This window comes from Lepidochelys olivacea (genome assembly GCF_965140295.1).
Source record: "Lepidochelys olivacea isolate rLepOli2 genome assembly, chromosome: 11".
In the NCBI taxonomy this organism is placed as follows: domain Eukaryota; kingdom Metazoa; phylum Chordata; order Testudines; family Cheloniidae; genus Lepidochelys; species Lepidochelys olivacea.
Window position 1 is genome coordinate 1,131,686 of NC_140421.1, and position 17,626 is coordinate 1,149,311.

General features: G+C 65.7%; 1 protein-coding gene across 2 annotated transcripts in view; it reads left to right on the forward strand.

Annotated features, from left to right (window-relative positions):
• The first annotated feature begins 455 nt into the window (after positions 1–455).
• The window catches only part of PTPRN (protein tyrosine phosphatase receptor type N), a 48,230-nt gene continuing 31,059 nt past the window's right edge, over positions 456–17,626 (forward strand). The window contains exons 1-6 of one of the 2 annotated variants that reach the window (XM_084643399.1): positions 456–572; positions 13,363–13,413; positions 13,925–14,038; positions 14,225–14,330; positions 16,025–16,286; positions 16,651–16,990. In XM_084643399.1, coding sequence (XP_084499525.1) covers positions 464–572; positions 13,363–13,413; positions 13,925–14,038; positions 14,225–14,330; positions 16,025–16,286; positions 16,651–16,990 — 982 coding nt within the window. In that variant the 5' untranslated portion in view covers positions 456–463. The remainder of the gene's footprint in view (positions 573–13,362; positions 13,414–13,924; positions 14,039–14,224; positions 14,331–16,024; positions 16,287–16,650; positions 16,991–17,626) is intronic. The other variant, XM_084643400.1, reaches the window with a different exon arrangement.

The window sequence follows — 17,626 nt, forward strand, 5'->3', positions numbered from 1 at the left end:
GGGCTGTGATTGGTCTGTTACGCAGGGGGCGGGTCTCTTGTGCCCTCCGCCTGGGCTGTGGTTGATGTCATCGGCAGTGGGCGTGGCTCCTCGGAGAGGGGCGTGTCCTATGGCCAAGTGCGCTTGGGGCAGCCCCAGGGGTTAACCCCGCTCGCGAGAGGCGGTTGGTCCCTGTGTCGAAGGGCGGGTCTCTAGCGAGCATCGTGATTGGTGTATCCCAAAAGGGGCGGGGCTATTCGCAAGGGGCGGGCCCCTGCACAATTAACTTGAGCCAGAGGGGCGTGTCCGGGACGCGGGTTGCGATTGGCTCCCCGCTTGGGGGCGTGTCCGAGCGGCAGGCGGCGAATGGTGGTTCCCGAGGGGGCGTGTCCGGGCGCCGGGCTGTGATTGGCCCCTCCCGCGGGGGCGGGGCCGGCGCTGGGGCGGGGCGCGGCCGGCCGGCGGGGGGCGCTGCGGGCCCGGCATGGTGCGGCGCGGAGCGGCCACGATGGGGCGGCGGCTGCTGCGGGCGCTTCTCTGCCTCCTGCTCGTGGCCGGCCGCCTGCTGCGGGCCGGGGGCGCCGGGCCCCACGGTGAGGGCCGGGACCTATGGGGGGACCGGGACCCATGGGGGGGGCTGAGCCGGGGGGCGCCGGGACCCACGGGGGGGCTGGGCTGGGGGGCGCCGGGACCCATGGGGGGGCTGCGCTGGGGGGGACTGGGCTGAGTTGGGGGGCGCCGGGGGGACCGGGACCCATGGGGGGCTGCGCTGGGGGGGACTGGGTTGGGCTGGGGGGCGCCGGGGGGACTGGGACCCATGGGGGGGCTGCGCTGGGGGGGCTGGGCTGGGGGGCGCTGGGGGGGCCGGGTTGGGCTGGGGGGCACCGGGGGGACTGGGACCCATGGGGGGGCTGCGCTGGGGGGGACTGGGTTGGGCTGGGGGGCGCCGGGGGGACTGGGACCCATGGGGGGGCTGCGCTGGGGGGGCTGGGCTGGGGGGCGCTGGGGGGGCCGGGTTGGGCTGGGGGGCGCCGGGGGGACTGGGACCCATGGGGGGGCTGGGCTGGGGGGCGCCGGGACCCATGGGGGGGCTGCGCTGGGGGGGACTGGGTTGGGCTGGGGGACGCCGGGGGGACTGGGACCCATGGGGGGGCTGCGCTGGGGGGGACTGGGTTGGGCTGGGGGGTGCCGGGGGGATTGGGACCCATGGGGGGGCTGCGCTGGGGGGGACTGGGTTGGGCTGGGGGGCCCCGGGGGGACTGGGACCCATGGGGGGGGTTGGGCTGGGGGGGACTGGGTTGGGCTGGGGGGTGCCGGGGGGATTGGGACCCATGGGGGGGCTGCGCTGGGGGGGACTGGGTTGGGCTGGGGGGCCCTGGGACCCATGGGGGGGGTTGGGCTGGGGGGTGCCGGGGAGACCGGGACCCATGGGGAGGGGCTGGGGGTCGGGCCGGGCACCGGGGAGCCAGACTGGTGGGGGTGGGCTGGGGAGAGCTGAGCTGAGCTGGGGGGACTGGCCCGGCCAGGACCCACGGTGAGACCTGGGCTGGGGGAGGGCTATCGGGGCAGCGTTGGCTGGGAAGCCGGGACGGGGGTCCGGCGGGGACTGGGGCTGGGGGGAGGTGTGTTACAGCCAATGGGGGCTGTGTGAGGGTCGGGTGTGGTTGCTCTCTGGGCACCCAGCGTCTTCTCTCTGCTGGACCCCCATGCACGGGGTGCTGCTGCTCGGACCCCAACTATCGAGGCGGGGGGGGAGAGAGAGAGAGAGGTCGTCTCTCTCCCCCCGGCCTGTGGACTGGGCCCCCAGCAGTGCATGGATTGGGGGGGCCAGCTGTCGCCTATGCACTTGCCCTGCACACCTGGGCTGCGATGCTCCATTGTGGCTTTTGGGGGGGGTCACTGTGTGCATGTGGTGGGGGAGAAAGTGGGATCCCCTCTGTGATGTGTTGAGAGTCCCAGGGCTGCACCCCCCCAGGCTCCCTGCACTGCTGTTAGCTTCCTCTCGGGGAGCAGAGTCAGTTCGGTGGTGATTTCCCTCCCAGGCCCCTGGGCTCTGCACCCCGGCTCATTCCACACTCTGGTTTCCATCCCAGGCTGGGCAGAGCCCTGGGAAGTCGCTGGCTGCCCAAGCAGGAGTGACCCCATGGGCTGCACCTGGAAACCCTAATCCTGCTCCCCTGAGGGCTGGGAGCACGGGCAGCACTGACAGGGATGAGGGTTGGGGGGCCAGATCCAGCCTGAGTCTTTGCAAACAACCCCCCAAGGAATGCAGCTAGGAGCACAAGCAGAGCCCAGACTCTGGGGGTGGGATGAACCTGCCCCCCCACCCCCCCAATTCCAGGTATCTAGCTGGACCCCCCTGCTCCCAGCAGGACAATGATGTCATCCCTTTGCGTGGCTGCCTGTCACGAGGCACGTCATGGAGCTCGCAAGCCCAGCCCTGTGGACCCCCTTAGCTCATCGCTCGCCCTGCTCCTTAGGATGCTCTGATCTTCTGTCTCAGGCATTATTCCTCCTCTGCTCAGCTGCAGACGTTGCTCGGTCCCTGCCTGCCAGCGCTGGGGGAATGCCTCCCCTTCTTTGCTGACGCCATCCCAGCTGCTTCCTTTTCCAGCCGGGCTGCCGACCCCCTGCCCTTCGGTTTCCAGCGCGCCTCTCCTGTCCAGGGCCCCGTCGCCCTGCCCAAGGCTTCTTCCCCTTTGTGGCATCAGCTGCGGGGTCCAGCTGGGCGCCTGCACACAGAGATACGCAGGCTGGTGCCTTCCCTCGCCGGGCGAGGTCCCTGGAGCCCAAGGGGTTTCGTGGCAGGTGCCGGTGACGCTGTTCTCGGGGGATGCCCCCTCCCCAAGCAGCCTCTCCTCTCCACCCCCCAACCTGGGGCTCTTGTGCCCCAATGGTGAGAGCCGGGCTCGGGGGTGCCAGGCCTGCTGATATTTGGGTTCCCCGCAGTAGTGGGACTGAGCTGGGCTTCCTGTGTTTCCCAGGCCTGCTGCTCAAAGGGCCCAATCCGGAGTCCCCTCCACGATGCTAGGGATAGAGCTGGAGATGCTCGGTGCGTCTCTGTCTGCCCGCAGGGCTGGGCTGTCCCCGCCAGGCCCCTGTCTGGGCTGGGTCTCGCGTGGGGGCTCTCCTTGTGCCCCAGCGGGGTTTGTTCCTGCACCGCCCAGCTCTGCTCCTTCCCGTAACACACTGGCCAGTAGGTGCCAGGGGGCTCCCCCAGGCCTGCCGCTCTCCCCTGAGGGCTGCCCGCTGCCCAGGGAGCGCCTGTGAAATGGGGTAGGAGCCAGTGCCCTGAGTGCATCTAGACCTGTGCTGGGAGCTCAGGCAGGTGGCGTGTCTGGGACCCCGGGACTCAGCGCCCCTGTGTGGAGCCACCTGCAGCCCTGCTGGGCTCTGGCTGCTCCTGACCGGGGGGTGCCTCAGCCCTGAGCCAGGGGAGGCTGTTTGAGGGGAGCAGAGAACAATGGGGATGCTGCCTGAGAGGAGGTGGCAGAGATGGGGGACAGAGGAGCTGGAGAGGAGGGCCGGCCGGAGCTGGGATCTAGAGCGCTTTGCAGCCAGGGCAGCTCTGAGCTGGATGCAGTGGGTTTGCTGGAGGCACGGGCGTTGCTCACGGCAGTCCCTCGGCGCAGGGGTGCGGCTGGAGGCCAGGCTGTGCGGGGACCCGTGCTGGGCTTGGGAAGGCTCCAGCCTCTGGTGAGGGCAGAGAGAGTCCGGTGGCGGCTGGGGCCCTGATGGTGAAATGTTCCATGTCTGGTTGGCCCTGACGCCCCCCACCCACCCTGCTCTCTGGGGGCAGAGCTGGGCAGCGAGAGGAGTGACGGTGCGTCCTGTCTTAAGGGCATATTTGGCACATGCCCCTGGGTAAAGGGTGGTCTCTGCCCAGCACCCCAGGGTTCCTTAGAGCCCTCGGGAAGGGGGGGTGAGGCTTTGGGGCATTGGAGGGGGGGTGTAGAGGGAGGGAGTGCTTGGGCAGACCCAGGGTGCAGGGGGCCAGCTCCAAAGCTGCCCTGCACTTTATCTTCCTCCTCCGGGACCTTGAAGCCTCTAAAATCCAAATATTGTGGACATGACGCCCAGCAGGCTCGAGTCGGCCTGAGTAGGCCGGGGGCTTGGCGTACCCAGGCTGTGTAACCAGGGTGCCCACCGCATGCCTGGCTCTGCCCCTGCAGCGTCTTCTGGGGCCATTCCTCCTCCCCTCAGGACAGGGAGGGACCAAGCCGTGTTGGCTCCCATGGGAACGATCATGGGCCCGTCGGAGCCTGGCACAGAAGGTGCTGTGGGCCCCACCGTTGGTGTGGGGCTGGGCTGGGGGTGTGACTGGCGGCTGAAATTGCTCTCATGTCCTGTAGTCAGTTCTGCTCCCCTGGTGATGCCCTGGGGTGTGTGGGGGAATGAGGGGCCGGGGAGCCCAGAGGATGCGGTGGCCTCACTAGACTGGGGGCACCTTGTCTCCGAGCAGGGCACCCGGGACCTTATGGAGGTCGGGGAGGTGCTGTCCTAGTGACACCGAAGGGCAGTGGGGCTCCGTTACTCCCGGCTGACCCTGAGCCCCTGCACGGAGGGCGTGAGCAGGCTGTGGGTGCAGGCCTGTGGCCTTCAGCCCGACCCCCTTCCAAAGCCCCGGCTGGGCTGGTGGCTGTCCCGGGCTGGCCGTGTGAGAGAGGTGGGCGTCTGGACAGCTTCAAGGACTCGCCTCTGCCATCGATCGCCCGTGGGAGCTGCCCACAGGCCCTGTGCGCTGGGACAAGCCAGCGTGGGGGTGGGGGGGCAGGGCTGCTAGCTCCTCCCCAGCTAGCTGTGAGGTGACTAGAAAAGGGGCATCTTCCGGGTCATGCCAGCCTCTCCCTGTCCAAGATGCGGCCTGGCACCCTCGCTCTGTCTTTGGGCTGGCACAGGCCCCGAGGCTGCGGTGGGAGGCTGGAGCCAGCGTCCCTGGGGCAGGACAGGCCCGAGTGCTGCTCCCGGAGCCCCGTGTTGCTCCCCTGGCGGAGATGCTGCGGTGGGGGGCGGTGAATCCCCGCCCTGGGGTGGAGGCAGGTGGCCGTGCAGAGCGCGGTCAGCCCAGCAGCCCTGTAGCCCCCTCCTGCGCTGGGCTGCCATGGGCGGATTCTCCTGCCTCGGGAGGCCGCTGACTCACTGCTGAGGATGTCACAGCTGATGCCCTGCGTCTGCCTGTGACTCACCAGGCCCCGGGCACCTGGGCTGCTGCACGCTCCTGTCTCTGCTCAGCTCTGCCCTGCCTGCTCGCGAGGGTCCCAGGTCCGATCGGGTCCCAAACGGGGCTCGCTCCCTCCGGGGGACCTGCCCCTCTCCCGAGCCATCTGCTGCCCTGCGCCTCGCTCACGTGGGGCAGCCATCTCCTCTTCCACCGGGAGCTCGCTGCCACCACGTCTGTACGGCTAGGCTGCCCCAGCCCCGCAGCAGCTGGGTGCCCACCTGGCACAGGAGCCTTCGGAGGGAGCTGTCCCCTGGGCAGGGAGGAGGTGACTGACTGCGGGGGTGCACCTGTATTCCGGTGGGGTTGGGCTTCTCCTGGGGGTTTCTGCGGGGGCTGAGGGCAGTGCCCCGGTGGGGGCTGGGGCAGAGTCTCTTGTACTTGGCCAGGGTGGGCATGTAGCTCTGTCTTTAGCTCTGTGTTTTACTCTGGCTTGGAGCACCTAGGTCACTTGATAGTTCGCTGGGCTGGCTCCGGGGGGCTGTGTTGGGGTGGGGGGCCTGGGTGCAGCGTGTGTCTGGGCTGTTTGGGTTGCAGGGGATGTAAGGGGAGATCCCTGCAGTACCCCAGGCCTGCAGCTGTCTCAGGGACTCAGTGTCCTATGGATCCCCCGTGGTTCTCCCTCCCTGCAGTGGTGGTAGGAGGGGTGGGCAGGGCTCCCCTGTCTGTCTGGGGATTCCCCGGCTCCTGGCGTGGCTTCCCCTCCCCCCTCGGCTAGAGCCGGGAAGGGCCCATCTCCCTGGTGGGTCAGCGCAGGCTGTCCCCGTGGCCACCTCCCGATGCCCTGCTGGCAGCTGCCAGCCCTCCCCAGTCTCCTTCGTAGCCTGTGCCCCCCTCGTGCCCCAGCTCTCTGGGGGCAGGGGTGCAGAGAGCTGGGCCCTGGCCTGGCACGGGCAGAGCTGTGGTGAGCTGGGGGCTGTGTCAGCAATGTGCCAGGAGCCCAAGGGCCACCCCAGTGGAGCGGATTGCAGCCCCAAACCCCCCAACCTGGAGAGTGTTGTGGCCTGCAGATTGGCCAGGCTGGAGCATTGCATTCTGGGATTTGGGGGGGCACCCCTATGCTGGAGAGGAGGCGACTTTGCGGGGTGCTTGGTCAGATCGATTTGGGGCCCCCATTGAATGTTCCTGGTTCAGGAGGCGTGAGCGGGCAGCTGGGTCGCGCCCTGTGCCAGCCCCCCACGTGAGCTCAGGAGAGTAGCTGGCCCTCTTCCTGCGCAGCCAGCTAGCGGCCCCATCCGGGGCATGCCTGCCGGAGACACGGGAAGGGACCCGCGGGGACGGGTGGAAACGTGGCTGGGAAGCGTCCGTCAGAATGGCTCTGGGGCTGGCCAGAACCCCGGGATGGGAGATGGCTGGGACAGATGGGTCGTCCCCAGCCCTGCCTGGGGCTGGGGCTGGATTTTGATGGGTCCAGCAACAGGGCTCCGGGAGTCGGAGGCGCCTGCCAGCTCGCTCCTCCTGAGGGTCCATAGCAGGCCCTGCTGTGCAGCCTCCTCCCACAGTGCCCCGGTCACCGTCCCTGCCCCAAGGGGCGCCGGCTGGGGGCGTCAGGAGGCGCATGGGACGCCGCAAGCTGCTGCTCTTCGCAGAAGGCCTCCCTGCAGGCGAGCCCAGGCTGGGCCAGTCCGTCCTGAACCCGCGGCAGCTGCCGGCACCCCAGGCCCTGCTGCTGGCTTTGGTTGGTGGGAGGCTGGGCCTGGCCAGCTGGGGTCTGCAGAAGCCGTCAGGCCACCGGCCCCGGGGGGCCCTGACTGCCTGGGCTCCTCCCAGCCTGAGCTGTCTGCCCTAGCGTGAGTCGCGGCATCGCACACGCACCCAGCGCTGCAGTCCCCTCGTGCAGCGCGTGCTGGCGTGGGGGGGCTGTGTTAATGGTGACGCGGGAACCAGGGCTTGGATGTTTTAGCGACTGAGTAAATCCCTGGCAAGCAGCAGGGGCTGGATTGGCCCCCCTGGAGGCTGACGCTCTACCGCCCGGGGTCAGGTCCGAGCTCCAGCCCAGGCTCCCTGGGTGAGACCCTGCCTGGCTCCGTTCCTGGTTCCCAGCTGTGCAGTGGGGTAACGAGCCCTTCTCCCGCCCTGTGTGCCTTGCCCGCTCCGGAGCAGGCCGTGTCCCTGTGTGTACAGGGCCTGGCGCCGTGCGCTGGGCTGCTGTTGGCAGAGTGCAGGCCATGACGGAACGGCCAGTCCCGGGAGAGCAGGGACTCGGCGCGGGATTTAGGGGGCTGCGATCCAGGGCTGTACGGGGAGGGGAGCAGGAGCAGGGAGGGGATATCCCCTGGGGAGACCTGCCCCCGGCGGCCGTAGGTGGTGGTTGGAGGCTGCGGAAAGGTGCCCCCCGAGGAGCGGGAGGCTGGCGGAAGCGCCGGCCGGCAGCAGAGTGAGGTTCAGTGTGTCGCGAATGTTGACGTGGCCGTGGTGGCTCAGCCTGGGCGGGGAGAGGCGAGCGGGTGCCAGGGGCTGGACGCTGAAGCTGGCAGACTCCAGGCTCACCAGGGCGGGTGGCCCTGGTGGGTTGCAATTCTCCTGCCCTGGTGCCTTCACGCCGCCGTCCCGCTGCTCGTTGGCAGCCTGGCTTCCTCCGCCCCGCCGGGGAGGGAGCGCCGCGGTTCAGGGCAGCCGTTTGTTTGCTGGGGCTGTGGTAGCGTGTCGGGGCCCCGTGGTGCTGGGCGCTGCACGTCGCTGAATGGAAGGGGGGTCCCTGCCCCACAGGGGTCGTGGCTGGGCCTATTGTGGGGCCCTGGTTTGTTTCACATGGGGCTGGGCAGTTCAGCACCATGGGCAGCTCCCAGCAGGCGGGGTGGGGGGGCTTGGCTCCTTTGCCATGAGACAGGCCTCGTGTGCGGTGCTTTGGGACCTGATGCCCCCGGGGCAGACGGGCCCTGCGCTGATGCCCCCGGGGCAGACGGGCCCTGCGCTGATGCCCCCGGGGCAGACGGGCCCTGCGCTGATGCCCCCGGGGCAGACGGGCCCTGCGCTGATGCCCCCGGGGCAGACGGGCCCTGCGCTGATGCCCCCGGGGCAGACGGGCCCTGCGCTGATGCCCCCGGGGCAGACGGGCCCTGCGCTGATGCCCCCGGGGCAGACGGGCGCGTCAGGCCTGTGGTGTGTCTCCTTTTGGAGAGGGGTGAGCTGCCAGGGGTCAGCACACACAGGAGACCCTGGGCGATTGATCCAGGGCAGGGTCACTCGCGCCAGCCCTTTCCAGGGGGCTTGCTTGCTCCCTGGCACTGGAGCTGCTGCCCCTTCCCTTGGGGAACGTTTCCCCAGCCGGCTCTGGCTCCTGGCCAGGGGCAGCGGGCCCCCAGCCCTGCCCCTGGAGGGATTCCCAGCCGGATCCCTCTCCCTGGGAGCTGCAGCTTGAATTTCCCATTGCTCCCGTGTCCAGTGCCCTGGCTGTGTCTGTCCCTCCCGCCCCTGCCCTGTTTAGCCCCTTGGAGGGCAGGCCCTGTCTGTGGGGATGGGGCCCTTCTGCTGCATTTGGCAGCAGTGCCGGGTTCAGTCGGGCTCCCAGGCGAGAGCCCGTGTGTGGGGCTGGGTGTCCCGGGCAGAGCAGCCCCAGCCTGCCGCCCAAGGCCGGCGGCAGAGGGGCGCTTTGCTCCAGGCCGGCCAGACCCCTCCCGCCAGCTTTCTCATTCCTGCCTTGCTGGCCCTTCTCTGGCTGAGTCATCGGCTGCAGCTGGGCTGAGGGAAGCGGTGGGGGGGGGAATCTGCCCATCAGGCCCATGTTGTGCCCACCCCCCCCACTCCTGACGCTGCTCTTGTGAGGGGGCAGAAGGGAGTGGGCTGGGCTGGCAGCTTCTGCGGCGGACGGCAGCTGGTGCGTTGTCTCTGCCCCTCCCCATCCCTGCGTCAGGCAGGCCCCCTCTCCTCATGCTGGGCCAGCAGGCTACTGAGTGACGTGCGTGGGCCAGGCCGTGGGAGCAGCCCTGCAGCGACCCGAGCCTGGCTCCCCTCCGAGGTCCAAGCCCCCTGTGTCCCCACGTCTCTCCCCGGCCTGCTCTGGCTTCCCCATCTCTGTCCTGTCCCCTCTTCCCACCCGCCTTTCCCTGCAGCTTCACATGCTTCCCCCTTTCCAAGCCCGGGCCTGCCCTCCGCCAGCACCTCCCCACGCCACTCCTCCTTTGGCTGCATGGGGCAGGCCCTGTCCGGCCTGCCTGGCGGTTCCTTGGACACACTGGCGAAGGTCTTGTCTTGGCTGTCCCCTGCCCTAAGGGGAGATGTGGGGGTTGAGCCCCCAAGGGCCAGCCACAGGTCTGATGTCCCCAGTCCTGCTGGGGGGACAGTTATCACACCCTTCGTTTCTCTCTCACCCTCTGCCCTGTACTGACCTCCCCAGCCTGGGGGGAGGGGATGGGGGGCAGCTCTCGAGCTGGGTTGGGCTGAACCCTGGAGAACAGGCTGCAGGGACCATCCTGCCTCGGGGCCTCGGACAGAGCAAGACACAAGCTTGCCCAGTTGGGGGCTGGGGCCCCCCTCGCTGGGCACTGGCACCAATCACAGGGTCAGAGCTCTGCCCCCAGGTTTGGGACCGTCTCTTGGAGCACCCGTCTGTGTGCCAGACCCCTGAGGCGTCTCTTCCTCCAGGGTCAGCCACATGCCCTCCTGCGACTGAACCTCTGGGGCTCCAGCCCCCCTGCTTCCCACGGTGGGCTCCAGGCAGCGAGCCCCACTGAGACCGACCCTGGGCAGAGACTTGTCCCCGCGCAGGGATCAGTGCGCCTCGCCCAGCGTCTGCAGGGCCACGCAGCCAGTGCAGGCGGAAGTCAGGTTTGTTACTCAGCGGGACGCAGCACAGGGAGGCCTGAGGTCAGGCCAGAGGAAGGAAGGTTAAAGCACCGGGCACCCAGGTCAGCCAGAGCCCAGCCGCGCCTCGGTCAGTTCCCAGGTGAGAGCCCCCAACTCCCCCCTTCCCCGGCCTTGTTCTCCAGCTGGGGGATTGTGCTCCGCTTCCCTGCAGAGCGGGGGTGCGCACAGTGGGTGTCGTGGGTGTCGGTGTCCTGTGACTGGCTTTGCTGTCGTCTTCCCGGGGTTGGGCTGGGCCAGTCCTTGTTAATGCCCCATCCCGGCTCAGGCAAACTGTCCTCCCCGACTGTACCAGTGCAGCATATCGGGGCCCCCTGCCCCTTGGGGACTGAACGGAGCAGGGTCGCTCTGAGCAGTGACCTGGGGCAGTTTGAACCCACCAATGTTCAGTGGTGTCGCGGCATCTTTCCCCTGCCCTCGGTCACTGTCCCGTCCGGCACTTCCAGGCCTCTCCCAGCTCCGTTGCTAATCACTGAACCTTACGCGGCTCAGAGCAGGGTCACGTCCTCCCTCCGGTCGGGTCTGGCCGACGGCACCAGCAGGGCATGGGGGGGTTCCTGCGGTCCCCCAGCCCTTTTGCCACCACAAAACCTTTGGCTTTGGTCTGCCAGGGTGTGAGCGGGGCAGCGACCCCCCCACCTCCATGGGCCAGCCGTCCTGGCTGCAGTACACAGTGTCCTTGCCCCTAGGCTGGGGTAGGCCGTGACCCCAGGAGCATTTGGTCTTGCCCCAGGGGCTGAGGAGGCCGGGGTGCAGGGTTCTCCCTCACATCGGCAGGCCCCCGAACGTCAGGGCTATGCCTATGCGAGGAGCCCATCTCCCCTCTTGGGGTTAACCTGCTGCCCTCACCCCCAGGACAGAGCCCCCCCCATGGGCCAGGGTTCGGGGTCTCTTGGGGAGACCCTGCTGTGGCCACCCTCGGACCAGGCGTCTCTGGTACCAGCAGCAGTCTTACAGCGGCTTTACCCTTCGCTGCTGCCCCCCGGTCTGCGTGACCCCTCGCCGGGGTCGGCTGCTCCCCCACCTTTGGGTTTCCCTGAATCCTGCTTCTGGGGTGCCTGCTCTGGGTCCCTTTCCACGGACCCAGGCTTAGGCCAGTCCCCTTGGGTCTCTTTCCATCCCCAGACCTACTGTCCCCAGACTCCTCTGCCAGCCGACCTGCCCTGCCAGACCCTCGGGCTTCCTGGCCACTGGCCCCATGCTCAGCTCGTGGGGACAGATCTCAGACCTGCTCCAGCCCAGCCGGGTTACACTGATCCTCTGGCCCCAGGCGCAGAGAGATTCTCCCTGCAGGGTCGGGGCTGACATCTTCGCACACCCCAAAACCGTCTCCCATATGCCCCAGGGGTCCACTCCAACCTACGCATGGAGCCTTTGTAAACAGCTCCTAGTCCCCATCTCCACCCATCCGTCTGGCCGTGCGCCCCATGGCTCCGGGGCCAAGTTGGGGGTGAGATAGTGTAGCCCATCCACAGAGTCAGCCTGGTTCAGATCACAAGCCAGTGAAGCAGGTATCGATATCTCCCCTCTTAAACTGGGGCAGCAGTTTGGTATCTAGGCTGCCCGTGGAATTGGTATCCTGGGGCCTTTCCTCACTCACCCCTTGGTGGGATCTCTTGCCCCTTGGCTTCTCCAGCTCCAGTTCAGGCTTTTGCTGGTTCTCTTGGTTCTTCCACTGTTCTTCCTCATGCTCTCACTCCCTCTCGCCGTCAGCGAGCTCCTTTGCTCTCCGCTCCAACACCCACCACTTCAGATCTATTGGTGGGGAGCCTGGTTGAGCTTAATCAGCTGTGCCTTGTAAACCTGTGCAGGGAGATGGTTATGCGATGCCCTTCTTAGGGAGGTGGTTATAGGACATTTCCTTTGACTACCCTTGTTTTACTTCTGCAAGTCACTTATTGCAAAATACTGCTAGTGCATTCAGCATCCCACTGCTGCCACCAACAGTCATGGACCCACAGGATCAGTGCTATGACCCCAGCCTCGGAACAGTCTCTTGGAGCAACCCCTTCCATGCGCCAGACCCCCTGGGGGTCTCATTCTTCCTTCAGGGTTAGGCCTTGCAGCCTCACCGGCTCCTGAGACTGAACCTCTGGGGGTCCAGCCCTCCTGCTTCACGCTGCAAGCTCTGTTCGGCGAGTCCCACTGAGACGGACGCCGTCCACTCTGCAGGGGTTACCGCAGCTCAGCCAGTGGTTGCCATGGCTCTCGGGCAGCCTACGTCACAGGCCATCTTTGGGCGGTGCTTTAACCTTCAGTTCCCTGTGCTCCCCTGAGTCCGCTCTGGTCAGCCCAGAGCCCAGCCCAGCTGCAGTGATTCCCTCGGTCCAAGCTGCGTCTGTGTCTCCATCTCACCGTCCTGGTCAGAACCCAGGTGAGAGCCCCTGCCTCCTTCCAGCCGCCAGCCCTTTGTCCTGGGGGATTGCGCCCAGCCTCCCGGCTGAGAGGTGGGGAAATCCCCCGCCCCCCATGCTGTTTGCTCGAGGCGAATGTCCTGGTGACTGCATTTGCTGTTCTCCTCTGGGATTCTCCACTGACCTGGGCCAGTCCCTTGTGATGACTGAGGCTAAGAATTAGGGATAGTTTTAGTAAAGGTCAGGGACAGGGTCATGGGCAATAAACACAAATTCAGGGAAGCCCGTGACCTGCCCCTGACTTTCACTAAAAGTAGCCCTGTCAAAATAGGGAGGGAGGAGAGTTCAGCACCCACTGCTCCTGGGGCTCCAGGGTCCCCCACTGCTGCTGCGGTGAGTGGGAGCAGGTCCCCTGCGCAGTGGCTGGGAGCTCTGGGGTCCCCCCCACCGCCCGGGGAGGCGAGGAGCTCCAGGGTCCCCACAGCAGGGCTGGGTCTGGAAGCTGCAGGGGGCCAGCTGGGAGCTCCTGGGTCCTCCTGCTGCCCAGTGGCTACCAGCTGCGGGCAAGGGCCCCCCCAGCTGATAGCTCTAGCCCCGGGCAGAAGGTGTCACAGAGGTTGCTGGAAGTCACGGATTCCATGACCTCCGTGACATAATCGTAGCCTTAGAGATGACCCATCCTGGCTCTGAAGGCTGGGGCCACCCACACCTGTCTCTTAGCTTGCCCTGAGGGCAAATGGTTCCCCCTCCGCACCCACTGGAAAACAATGCAGCATATAGGGGAAACTGAGGCACACAAGATCATAAACATTTCCCATAACCTTTGTCACAGGCAGCTAATGGAGCAGGGGGGAGTGGGGGGTCAGCATGCCGTGTGCCCACGCAGTGCATGTTGGGGGTGGAGTCGCTGGGGGGGGTCCTGCCCCTGGAAGGCTCCCCCCACTCCCTCCCTACATGCTGGCTGTTTGTCTGTTTGGGGGACGCTAACTGTCCCCGTGTCTGTCCCAGGCTGCCTGTTCGACAGGAGACTCTGCTCCCAGGAGGAGGTCTGTGTGCAGGGTAAGTGACCTGGGGCCCTGGGAGGGAGGGGCCGGCCCCATATCGGCTCGGTGTCGGGGAAGGGGGGCAGTGCCCTGTGGCTCGGTGGGGTGAGGCTGAGTCCTGCCACGACCTGGGGCCTTGCTGTGGTGATGCCCCAGCCGTGAAAGGCGACCCCGCGGGGGGGGGGGAACTGCTGAGGCTGCAGCACCTGGTGCAGGGGGGGCCCGAGGGGGCAGGTGGAAGACAGGTTAGGGTGGGGTAAAACTGCCCCCAGCTCCCCTCCTCCACCAGTGACTTTGGGCTGCCCTGTGGGGCCGGTGCTGGCTGCAGTGTCCTGCCCCCACCACCACCTTGGGCGGCCGGTGGCTGCTCCGTAGCAGGGTGAATGAGGGGGGGGAACCAGGGGCCAGGCCCACGGCCCCCCCCTCCCCCCCCAGCCTGGCCCACCGGAGCTGAGCTCACTGCCCCTGGGCTCCCCTGGGCCCAACGCTGAGCCCCCGGGCTGGCACCCTCTCTGCTCTGCTCCTAGATGGCCTGTTTGGGCAGTGCCAGGAGAGCGCGGCCCGCGACAGCCCCTACTTCCAGGTCACCTCGCCCGTACTTCAGCGCCTGCAGGACGTGCTGCACCGCCTCACGGCCCAAGGTGAGCCCCGGCGGGCGGGGGGCTGGGAGCAGGGTGGGACCCAGGTGGCCCTGGGGCAGGGGCAGGTCAGCCTGGGCGGTCGGTGCCAGGATGGCCCGTTTCCTCTCGCCACGGCGACTCCCTGGGAACTGGCTCCCGCCCCTTCGTCTCTGTGCTCTGACTGGCTGCCTCTCTCCCCGCGGACAGGGCTGTCGTGGCGGGATGACCTCACGCAATACGTGATCGCCCAGGAGATGGAGCGGATCCCCAGGCTGCGTCCGCCCCTCACACGGGAGCCCGCGGCCAAGGAGAGGTACGGCTGGGCTGCCCGCCCCGCCCCAGGCCAGGGGCACCCCAGAGCCTGTGCCACCCTCCTCCCAGCAGCTCCCACCCCACACGCAGCCCTACCAGGGTGGCACGAAGGGCGCAGCTGGGTGTCATGTGCCCGCTCTGGCTGGGGCTCCCCCCCGTTGGTGGGCATTGCTTGCTGCGGCTGAGTGAGCTGCTGGCACCCGCTGGGGAAGCAGCAGCCAGACCCGCGCCCTGGGGAGAGCTAGGCACAGCAGGGGATCTGTGATGGGAGCGTCTGGCTTACCCCAGCTGGCCCCCACAGGGCTCCGGTCCCGGGGCTTCCCCAACCCCTGCTGCCCAGGGCCACCCCCAGCATTCAAAAAGAGAGCCCCTCTCCTGCATCCCACAGCAGCTTCCTGTGTGACCCCAGGAGCTGGCTGGTCAGGCACAGGAGCCTGCTGTGACGGGTCGATCCCCTCCGAGTGATGTACTGGGGTCCCACTGAGCCCGCCTGTTCCACCAGCCTGGGCTCCCTCACCCTGTCCTGCTGAGCCAGGCCCTCAAGCCCCCTCCAGCAACACGCAGGCAGGGACATGCCCAGCTGCAGAAAGACACAAGCACTGAGATCTGCTCTGCATGGGAAGAGTCAGCTTGAGGATTGCCCAGTACTGCACCCCAAAATTGTATTGTCTTGAGCTGCACAGAAATCTACACAGTGTAAGCTCATGAAAATCACCCCCTCCCTCGATGTGGAGGAAGATATGCACAGCTTTTAGGAGCCCCCCCATGAATTGCTCAAACTGGTTTAAAGAAAACAAAACAAGTTTATTAGCTACAAAAGAGAGATTGTAAGTGATGATAAGGGATTGCAAACAGATCAAAGCAGATCACTGAGCAAATAAAGCAAACACGCAAACTAAACTTAACACACTAAAGAAACTGGCTACAAGTAGTCATTTCTCACCCTAAATGTTGTTTTAAGGAGGTTGCAGAGTTTCTGCTCTTGCTTGCAGCTTAAAACTCCAGGTATTTCTGTCACAGGCCAGACACCTTTTCCGGCCCGGGCTCAGCTCTTCTCCTCCCCTCAGTCCTTGTTTTAGATGTTCTCGGCCGTCATCCTGGGTGGGGATTCAGTGAAGAACTGACCCTGATTAACTTCTCAGCCTTAAATAGGATTTACATATGGCAGGAATCCTTCGTTTCCCAGTTTGTTCCCCACCCCCTACTAGTGGAAAAATACCAGCAGCCCAAGATGGAGTCCAGTACCAGATGACATGATCACATGACCCTGCTGTGTCAAAGCAGCTTCTCAGGAAGTTGGGAGGTTAGCACCTTCAAAGTCCTGTCGTTCTCCCTGATGGCCCATCCAGGCTGATGGTATTCTGTCTGGTGGGCGTTCCCCCGATGAAAACCCACTTGTAATTGTTACATAGTCAATATTCCTAACTTCAGACACAGAAATGATACAGGGATACCCACTGGATAATCCCATTCAGTAAATCGCAGCCTTTCCAATGAGAGCTCACATGAGCCATCTTGCATAAAACATATCTTTGTTATGCCATATTCACATCATAACAATCTCTCTACGAAGAATATGGGGCATAGGGTCATGCCTGCAGCCTGTGTTTCCAGGGGCCCCAGGCCCCTGCTCTCCTGCTTCTCGGGGGTAGTGGGGAAGAAGGGGGAGCCCAGCCCCGCCATGTCACTCTCCAGGGCTGCTGTGTCTCTAAGGTTCTCACCACTGCGTGCCGCTCCCCGGATGGCCCTGTTCCCATCACAGCCCAGCCAGCCGGGCAGTGCCCTGCATATGGCTCCACGCCTGCTGCCCGCCAGCGCCGAGAAGGCCCCACACCTGGAACCACAGCCCCCGCTACCCCCCACCCTGCTGCAGCGATACCTGGAGCTCCTGTTGCTGGGCCCCCCACCTGAGCTGGGCTATGAGGAAGGACTGCTGCATCCCTATTCGTACCACAAGGTGAGTGGGGGGCAGGCCACCTTCCTCCGGCCCTGACGCGAGCCCAGGAGGCCTTGGGTGGGTGGGGCAGAGTGGGACAGACAGACGCAGATCAGACAGACACCCTAGGCAGGCCCAGCCCCCCATGTTCCTGATGGACACAAGATTCTGTCTCACCAGCTTGTCTAAACCGCTGTGCAATGTGGCTGTTAACCAGTGGCCACACCCCGCCCCAGAGGTGGCTGCATCTCCGCACTGGGCGAGGGGTCCCTCTTCTCTAGGGTTTTGGGGAGGATGTTGTTAGCACTGTAGCCCATGGTAGATTGCTCTCCAGGGGGGCTGTTCCTGGCACTGAGGGTGTGATGGTTCTGTGCTTTGGTTACAGTTTGGCTACCAGGATGGTACACAGCAGCTGAGCCCTATCCAGGGCAATTCGGCCAGGCAGAGCCCTGAGCTCCCTGCTCTCCTTGGCAGGGCCCCTGCCCAGGCCTCCCAAGCCCTCTTTGGGGCCAGCCCCATCCCTTCCTATGGGGGGCAGCCAGGGCTGGATGGAGGGCACCTCTTCCAGGACCTGGGCATGTTCTACTCGCCGAGAGAGAAGGCGATCCAGTTGGCCCCTGCCAGCACGAGGGCCCAGCACAGCCAGGGGCTCCCCCGGGACTACACCGAGCCCGGTGAAGAGAACAGACAGCAGCAGCCAGCCCTGGGTCCCCAGGTGCAGTCAGGTAACCCCTGCCTTCCAGCCAGTCACCCACAGACTCCTAGGACACCTGGACCGGCCCAGCCAGGGGTTTGTCCAGCTTGTTCTGACAAGGGAGATTCCCCAGCCCCCCTTGGGAGCCTGCTCCGGAGCGTGACTCCCCTGAGCATTTGAAAGTTTTTCCTGGTTGCTAACCGCAGTCCCCCTGGCTGCAGGTTAAGCCCATTGCTGCTTGTTCTCCGTGTCCAGTAGGCCGGACTATTGATCTCCGGCCTTTTCGTAACAGCCCTTAGCATATTGGAAGCCTGTTCTCAGGCCCCCCTCAGTTGCCTTTTCTCCAGACTAAACATGCCCTGGTTTTTAACCTTTCCTCAGAGGGCAGGTTTTCTAAACCTTTCATCAGGTTTGTTGCTCTCCTCTGGACTCTCTCCAATTTATCTGCATCTTTCCTAAAGTGTGGTGCCCAGAACGGGACACAGGAGTCCAGCTGAGGCCTCGCCAGCGTTGAGCAGAGCGGGACAGTGACCTCCCATGTCTTCCATACGACGCTCCTGTTAATGCACTCAGATGAGACTCGCCTGTCTCACAGCTGTATCACATTGCTGATTCTTCTTCAATTTGTGATCCAGTGTAACCCCCAGCTCCTGTCCAGCAGGGCTAT